The sequence below is a fragment of the Echiichthys vipera genome, assembly GCF_963691815.1.
Source record: "Echiichthys vipera genome assembly, chromosome: X".
In the NCBI taxonomy this organism is placed as follows: Eukaryota; Metazoa; Chordata; class Actinopteri; order Perciformes; family Trachinidae; genus Echiichthys; species Echiichthys vipera.
The window spans coordinates 27,830,333-27,839,559 of record NC_139825.1 but is presented as its reverse complement, the minus strand read 5'-3'; the positions used below and the strand labels follow the sequence as shown (position 1 = coordinate 27,839,559).

Here is a 9,227-nt window from a genome sequence, read left to right as displayed (position 1 = left end):
AAATGCAACATACACTTTGATGCATCATATACTGTATAATATATTAAACACTGACAGGGAACATTTTTATTGTACGATGAAAACATTTACATTTTGCTGATAATACATGTTTTACTTGAGGTTTTGAATGCAGGGCTTTTACTTGTAATTTTTTTTACAGTGAGGTATTAGTATTTTTACTTAAGTAAAGGATCTGAATAATTCTTCCATCACTGACACCATAAATTAATGTACAGATTTTTTTAAAGGCCAGGACTAATTGATTATGTAACCTTTGAAAGAAGAAATAACACATTCTTCCTCTTAAAAATGAAAACACACTTACTCAATTTCATACACTCAAGAGGTTCTGCTGTTTAAGCCTTACTTGGTCTGGTTAACCAGTAGCTTACAGTTGCCAATGTTAGCTTGTGTATATATTATATATAAATTGCTTTGTTACTAAAATTATTGGGTCATTGTGTAATGATTCTATTCTAAACCCAAAGTACGTCTTTTGCTTTTATGTTTGAAACTGAATCCACCACAAAACATAAACAATGTTACTATGTAACATAAAAGTAACAAAAGAAAAAAGAATGCGGAAGAGTCGGGTGATCTCTACTTTTATTTAAATTAAATCATATAGGACTTTATAGCATTTTAATATTTACCAAAAAAAAACACTAACCTTTTTCTGAATTAGATTTTCGTCTCTCATTAATAATCACTCTATAGGTGCTAGGCAGAAAATGCAAGAAAAATATAGGCGCACAGTAGGTCAAACAGTACTGAAAGCATATCTAGGAATTGGTTGTAAACAGAAGTCAAGGCACAAACATACTGCAACAGACATGGAAATGGTACTATAAAAAGTGATAGAATGTTAGGTACACATACTTTAAATATCAGTTAGAATTTTGCCATAATTTCTTCCTGCATGTGAAGCCTTTTTTTTTTTTTTTCCAACGTTTTAATGTTTTTTATTTGTATTTTGTAGGAATGTTAGATAATGTGTGCAGATTACAGAGCTAATATTTGCCATGTTGAGTCATGCAGAACAATATACGGGTTGGCTATGAATGATGAACTTATGTAAACATAAAAAAAAGCACTTTCCGTTATCAATCATATTTAATGTCCATGCCTGTGCTTCATCTCTTAAAAAACAAGCATCATATGATTAAAAGTTTAATAATTTGCACATCAGAATTTCTAAAAGTAAAATGAATGCATTTATATAAAAAAAGTTTTCTTTTGCGCCCTCTAGTAATTGAAAATAAAGACGAAAAAAAAGAAGAAGAAAAATACAATAATAAATGTTGATTTTTGTGGTCATAGCCCAAAGAGTTAGCGATACGAGCGACTGGATCAGCATTCGTTGAAATTCTGCGAGGCTCGTCAGGTTTTCAGTCTCTTAGGTGTCTTTATAAAAAGCAGATCAAAGCAGAAATCGTGGTTGGCCAGTGCAGTCATCCATGATGTGTGTATATTCCCCTTTTCTTTATGGTAATCAGAACTCTTCAAGTAATCTAATAAAGCACAAACACGCAATGGGTCATTTCAAAACTGGTTTCATTTTGTCAAAGAGAGCTGAATCACTTTCTAATTCTCTGAACTCACCATGACTCTTTCTCAGACATGTTTTTAGAAGAGGCCGCAGTCCTTCAGGTTGTTCTTGATGATGACGTCAGTGACAGCGTCGAACACAAACTGCACGTTCTTGGTGTCGGTGGCGCACGTGAAGTGGGTGTAGATCTCCTTGGTGTCCTTCTTCTTGTTCAGGTCCTCGAATTTGGTCTGGATGTAAGCCTGGGCCTCCTCGTACTTGTTAGGGCCTGAGGGACAGAGAGTGTTATGAGGGGCTCAAGTCTGCTGAGAGGGGAGCAGCAGTTCCTGTCATTTTCTTCATAATGTTGAATTCATTATGTCTGATGTTGCCAAGTGTCTCAGTTGCCAGCTGCCTCATCTGATTGTATTTATTGTATGCAATCAGGACCAACATGTTAACATCAGTTATATTTGTTTATATTAATGTTAGTTTCTATTATTTAACATTTTCATACAAGAGAATGTGTTGGTATTTTTCTTGGGTTGTACAAAAAGAGAAAGGTAATTTCTGGCAACCTGAATACATAAATATAGACGCAAATAAAGAAATATGTAAAAAAAAAAAAAAAGAAGATTGTTTTTATCGTGTAGCAGACAGAATATGTTTTCATCCAGATGGACCTGACTCCTCATAGGATGCCGATTGGTTCGAACCGCTTGTTGTACGGACACAAACGCATTACTTGAATCCTGACAAAATTGATTTTTGTGCGATATGTAATCCTGTGATTATCACGTGTTATTGGGCAAATCCAGTTGCTGTGAAAAGTAGTAGTAGTAAGTGTTTTATGACTCTGTTACAAGAACAAAGCAGTATAACTCAAATGGAAACAAGTGGAAGTATTCCCCCGTGTTAACAGAATATTTTACTTGTTTTAAAAAACTGAAAAATGTCAGTTGGCCCTGTCCTGTGGTTCTATTACCGCTGTACTCAGGGAAGCAAATGGTCAGAGGGCTGTGGGCGATCTTCTCCTCGAACAGGTCCTTCTTGTTGAGGAACAGGATGATGGACGTCTCTGTGAACCACTTGTTATTGCAGATAGAGTCGAACAGCTTCATGCTCTCATGCATCCGGTTCTGGGTTGGAAAGGCACAAATGTGGAGAAAAAGAGATTATTAGAGAACATTAGAGATGTTCACAGGATTATTAAAGAGAACAACCAGTAACTTATAAAGGTAATTAGTGCACTGAAACCCCAACCTCTCCTCTGAATTGGCTCTACTGCGAAAGGCATGCAAAGCTTTATTTTTTATTTATTAAATCAAAAGTAGAGTAAAAGTTTAACTCACCATCTCCTCGTCCTCAGCCAGGACCAGGTCGTAAGCACTCATGGCGACACAGAAGATGATAGCTGTGACTCCCTCAAAGCAGTGGATCCACTTCTTCCTTTCTGACCGCTGGCCTCCAACATCAAACATTCTGCGCAGACACACACGGTATAAACATGAGACTAAGCACAGGAGAAACAACACCTTTTCATACTGACAGCCAGCGGCTCCAAGGTCTCCCTCTGGAAACGTGTGCACACTCTCTCCCTTGCTGTACAGTGAATACATTTCTGCTTCTTCCTCTCTTCAGGGCAGGATGTTTCACTGAACAGGCCTTGTCATTTTTCCAGGATTTGTTGGCATTTTGGGTCAATGCAGTTGCTGTGGTAACAGGCGGCCTTAAGGCAGGTTGAAGCATAGCAGCATTAGGTTTTTCACTAAGATCCTATATGACTTATTCATGAAGATGGAGGCTACCTAGATGGATGAGGGAGGATGCTCGTCTGGACGGTGTCACACCAAAGATGTTCTCCATCTCACATGAGAGGAAGCTTTCCAGCTGGCAGCTGGAGGTAGAGTGTAACCATTTGTAGCATTGCAGTGTGACGCATCTATTTTTCCTGCTAAGCAGTTTTCATTTTGCAGAGTTTGGTTTATTAACACAGGCGGCCAGCTTTGCGCTGAGTAAGAAGAGCTCATTATAACAGTGACACACTTTAGACTGTTTACCTCATCCCTAGCACTGCTTATATAGGCTAAATATATCACGGCGGTGCAGCACTGAAGAAGAGCTGGAGGTAAACATATGCTAGTTGGATGTCTTCCAAAGAGAAATAAAATAAATCAATTTATAAATGAGACTTAAATATTACACACATCAGGCGCATGAGAACACACACTTGTTCTGTTTGTTACCAAAGCCTTAGTAATGACTAATGTCTCCATCAGATATGAAGTACAATGTGTTTTTGTGTGCCGATCTCACATTCCATTGTCTCAATGGGGAATATATTGTCAGAACACATAAACACAATGGCAAAAAAACTTGTATAAACAAAACAACTTCTGTGAAGCATGGCTGAAAACCGGTAATAGTGAGTTTGTATACCATTATTTCCCAATTTTTCATTACTAACATTGGTAACCCTGCTGCGATAACTGCTCAGTTATAATGTGTGATAATAAAAAAGGAATCTGTTTATGTGTTTCCACTCGTCCCCTTATCTGTTTCTGTGTGATATGGAGTCCCCACTGTATCAGTATTACAGTATCACATGACCGAGTGGGACGAGCTGTTTGGGTTAAAGACATCTGAAGTTCCCTCTGCTAAAATGAGACGATGAGGAGCTAGACAAACTGCAAAACAGATGTTTTCCTTTCTGCCAACTTTTTTGATTTTTCAAGAAGGGGGTGCATTTTGCGCTGGCAAACACACAACACTTAAACATTTCATCATTGACAAGCATTATTTTCAACAGTAACAAGTGCTTTCTCATAAAGTTTAGAGTCTGTTAAATTCAAAACAGGTTGTACTGCTTTCCTAATGATTTATAATGCTAATCTCTAAAGCATTTATAGACGTGACGACATGCAAAATATTTCAGGCAACCGTCAAAGCTATTAAAACGGAAATGTGTTTTTATAAAAATAAAGCAATCTGATGTTCATAGTTGTGGTATAGTGACCACATACAACGGCTATGGCGTCTAATTTCAGTAGAAAAACGTTACCTTGCTGTTAGCATGAGCTATTGCTCAAAAATACTTCAGGGGGTGAGCATGTGTCTAATTAAATAATTGCTGTCACCTGCTGAATCCTGAAGGCATGACACCCTCTCTGATCAGTTTAGTTACAAGTTGATCTAAAAATCTAAAAAAAAACAGCCATTGTCCCTTTGCTGTGGGAAATATCACCACTGCACTACACTGCGTATTAGCATCAGAGGCAGTAGTTGAGTAAATTAGTACGGTAAGGCCTTTTGCAGGTGAAATCAAATGTTGAGCTGTACAATATAAACTAATGTACACCTGTAACAATTTTAACAGTATTTCACTAAATGAGCAGAAATCTGTAAAAGGGGGAATTACTTGAAGTGCAGGTCCTTGAAGGTGAAATGCGTTTCCACAATGCCCGTGGTCTTCACTCGGGTCCGCAGCACATCTTGCTGTGTGGGGATGTAATCTGGCTTGCCTATCCTCTCAAGGTCATTTAGATAGCTGATGTGAAAACAGACACAAACAATATAGATCACATTTAAAGCACTGTACTGTAACCTCACAGAGAGAAGGAGATTTAAGGCTGTTATATGAAGGTATGGGTTGTTTGGGGTTAAAGGTCTCATCTATTTTCTTCTCACAGAGATGAGAAGAACAGAAGTGCCTCATGCCCTCTAACAGCACTCTGTCGTCTCAGCAGTCAGGTTCAAAGTTACAGTCTTGTTACATAAGTCAATGTGCCGCCTTACCTCTAACTCCATAAGAGTTCACACAGCTCCGTTTCACCTCACTTATCAATTGAATTAAAGGTTTCTATGCCAATTTCTTTAAATTTTAGTCCAGACTTTCTTGATTTCATGAACATGTTTACATGCGTCAATGTTCAAAAAACTTTTCTAATACTGTCTGTCTGTATATACCTGTATTCACTCTCTGTCTAAAACACTCAGTTTTAGCACATGTCTCTTTAAGCCCAGTCTGTTCTGATTGGTCAGCGTTTCCGGGTTTCCACATCTGCTCTCTGCATCGTCATTGCAGCTGAGGAATGACTATAGCTGTTACATCACAACTGTACAGAAGTCCTGATGTCTCGTTTAAAGGCACAGTTTCTGAATACAGACTGTGTGCATTTGCTGATTAAAATTTTCTTAGTGACCTGTTGTTTGGTCAGCAATGTAAACACTACATCCTGCAGAGGGACACTGAGATGCTAGTCTTTTCATATCCACATGCAGTGTTACAATATTACTACCAGACTCCTATCTTTCCATATTATTCCATATTGTCTCCATATTTATTGGGAAGAAACTGCATAAAAAAAGACTGTTAATATAATATTATATAATATAATAAAGTGTTGATGCTACATGTAATTCCATGCAAACCGCACCCCGAGTGTAGATATTAGAGCCTCCACATCACTACTTCCTGCCACCTGTTTGATGGTTTAATCATAAACCTGCTCCCCACAGAGAGAGGTTTAGGCTGCTTTTGTATTCCACACATCAGATAGTGTAATACTGCTTGATTTGGCCTTTTGGTTTATAAGCCTTGAAGATCAATTCAATTTGGTCAGCTTACACTCTAATAAGAAAAGACACTGTAGTGTAGCAAAAATAATGGTTGTTTTATACGGTTTTACAAGGCATTTTAAAATCACTATGATTATTTTTGTCACTGGAGTAAACATTAAGAGAATTTTTGTACAGTTGTTTTTCTTTTTCTTTTTGTGAGGTTATATTATCATTTCATCATAATGTGTGTGATGTGTGTATTTTGTGCCTGTATTAAAAAAAACCCAATTATAATAGATTAGTGTGGAACCATAATAGACTTTAAATTGTTGCACACAGAACATTAACAGTGTGAGGAGAGACCTTTTCATTTTTATACACCTAGACGTGCGAAAAGGTCTTGTTTCCTAAAATAATGGCAGCTGGAACCATTATTTTAGAGTGTACATGTCCCCTTCTATCAAACCAGTGAGAGCGAAAAGAGAGGTCTCTGTGCCATCTCTCTCTCTCTCTCCTTATCTTTCCCTTCCTTTCTCTGGCTCTCAGCAGGTGCTCAGACATGGATTATAGTCTAGTGCCAGACTAATTTAGTCCTCTCCTCAAAGTCATGATGAAAAATTGAACATTGTCCACTCTCCCAGCTACTAAATGTGAAGCCCAGTTAGCGGCATGCCTCCAGGTCCCCTCGGCTTTAACGAGAGCAGTGAAGCAGAGATGGAGAAGTTATGATTATACCGGCCAACACAAACAAAGAACTATATCACTCCCCCTGGAAGTTATGTAGAGCTCTGATTGCAAAGCAATCGTTTGTGAAAGACTTAAAACTCCCCTGACAGATTACAGCACATTCTGGAGGTGTCATAGTATTATTGAAAGGCCTTGTGTATTAAACAGAAATAAGTGCAGTTAATTCCTTTTGCAGCTTGCAGGCAGCTGGTGGTGGATGAGGCTGAGGCTGTCGGTTTTCACTGGATTTCAATTTCAGAGCAGAAGTGCATCACAGAGGGTCAGCGTAATAACCAACTCTCACCTCACACTCTCCCTGTGGCCTAAAAAGTGTGCTCAGAAATGAGAGTCGTTAAGGTAATTAAGACCTGCGGAGAGAGGCTGAGGTTGCTGTGTTGTTGCAGATTTGTCACTCGACTAGTCTTGAAGGCGAAAGGCGCTGGTTCAACAAAACGGTCATGCCTTCATGAATTAATAACTGTAGCTGCTCTCTAAGGGGGCCTTCTCCAAAGCCAGTGCTGTGATGCTGAGACATCAATATGAGAAAAGGAGGAGAGCTCTTAATTTCGTTGTATTCTGAACAATGGGAATAAATGCTTTCTATTTTATGCTCTCCTTTACTTACAGTCTTATCCCAACTTCTATCAATCATCATTTATGTCTGATATGTGATCGTCAGCAAAAGTCTGGTAAAGTCTGGTCACTAATGTTTTTTTTTATTTTGAAAAACAATGATTAATTTAAAAGCCTTGATTTTATTTTATGTCATTAAGGCACTCACTAGGCTGCTGAGTCATTGAGCTGGTACTCTCTGGCCCGTGTGAAGCAGCTCTGGACGCCACCATCAGTCCACAGTCGTTGGATGACGTTGGACAGGTCTTCTGGCAGGATGCCCTGCTCCTCTGCTGCTGCTGACAGGGAAAACAGTTGGCGGGCATCGTCCTGACAAGAAAAGACACACACTATTAGAGGGAGTAGGTCAAGAAAAAGAAAAAGATATCAAGCGTATTAATCCTCATTATATTTCTTCACTGGACAAAGCTGATAAGCTGACAATGCAGAGCTTAAGACTTTCTTTTCACATGAGTATTCTATCATCTTTTGCAAGGCCCAGAAACACTGGGTCTCAATGCATTTTGTTACTACAAAGTGTATGATACCAGGAGTTCAGAATGTTGGTGAATGGACTATTTACTGTGTCCCATCTATATAGTGTTGTTTCACCCATCTTAAACTGTGACAGAGGCTGTTTTGGAAAATAACCAGCAGTAACAAGGAAAACTGTTCTGCATTAACTTGCCTGACCAACATAAATCAGATATGGTGATTGGTCATCAGCAATTTGCCTTGCCAACATACAAACTGTAGCTTGCTGCTGTTGTGGGTATCCCATGTGCTTGTAATAATTTTTCTTTTTTTCGAAAACAGCTCTTTCAATCTGCTTTGCTTCGAAATGACAAAAGCTGATAAATGATAAAAGCTATAATCACTGGATAATGTTCCACAGTGGAAAGAAAAAACACATGTTTCTTTCCATGTTATGTAAGTTGAAGTCCAGCAGCCCAGTGCACTCTATACAAGTCGGACCGGACATGACTTATGGATAACTGTATTTATAAGTAATATAACTGTAAACTTTCTTAGAAGGGATGTGAAGAAACAGAAGTAAGCCAAAAAGTGAGGAATAGCATGACCAGATATTATGTATGCAGCATTGGCCTAATTGGCCCTGGGCCATCACACAGTCATCTGCCATCAAACTTTGAACTGTAATGAATCCATTTAGTAAGGTGCAGTGGCCTGAAAAACCAGAAACCTCAAATGGTAGACAGCACATTCATATTTACACTTATACTTTGCTTTATTAACCTTAGACACCCATTATAAGTGAGCAGGGAGGAGTTAACTGAAACTTTATACTCTACAGCTTACTATGCGATGAAGCTCATCACCTTCATCGCACCAAATAAACTTTTGATGTTAGGTATTGAGAGCAGAATTCCATGTATTAGTTAACCATTGTCTGGCCTTCCACTCTATCTCGGCTGTTTGGTCACCGTCACAGTAAAGTTAGAAGCCTTTAACTGTGTACCATGTGGAAGTAATCAAAATTCTGTGATAAACACATAGTGTTTTTAATGGATGTCAGAAGAACAGAATCCAGATACCTACATTCTCCCTGACCAACACAAATAAAGCCTTAATCTAACCTGAAATATTCCCGTGATACAGTCGTGAAAATGTTTGCAACTCCTTTGAAATCAGTTGACAGCGTGTCATGGAGGAAATGACTCAAGTTTGTTAAAAAAAAAAAAAAAACACAACATATCTAGACAAGTGCATGAGGTGTAGTGACTGTACTACCGACTTACCAATAGTTTCCCGTACTTGTTATGTTTGGAAAACAATGGAA

The 9,227-nt window shown here is 38.4% G+C and overlaps 1 protein-coding gene across 1 annotated transcript in view; it reads right to left on the bottom strand.

The window, feature by feature from the left end:
• Window positions 1–588: 588 nt before the first annotated feature.
• Window positions 589–9,227, bottom strand: part of LOC310965640 (guanine nucleotide-binding protein G(i) subunit alpha-2) — a 64,856-nt gene continuing 56,217 nt past the window's right edge. Inside the window, exons 4-9 of the mRNA XM_083939350.1 lie at window positions 7,596–7,756; window positions 4,947–5,075; window positions 2,881–3,010; window positions 2,514–2,667; window positions 1,603–1,817; window positions 589–1,511 (exon numbers count right to left, since the gene is read on the bottom strand). Coding sequence (XP_083795476.1) covers window positions 1,627–1,817; window positions 2,514–2,667; window positions 2,881–3,010; window positions 4,947–5,075; window positions 7,596–7,756 — 765 coding nt within the window. The 3' untranslated portion in view covers window positions 589–1,511; window positions 1,603–1,626. The remainder of the gene's footprint in view (window positions 1,512–1,602; window positions 1,818–2,513; window positions 2,668–2,880; window positions 3,011–4,946; window positions 5,076–7,595; window positions 7,757–9,227) is intronic.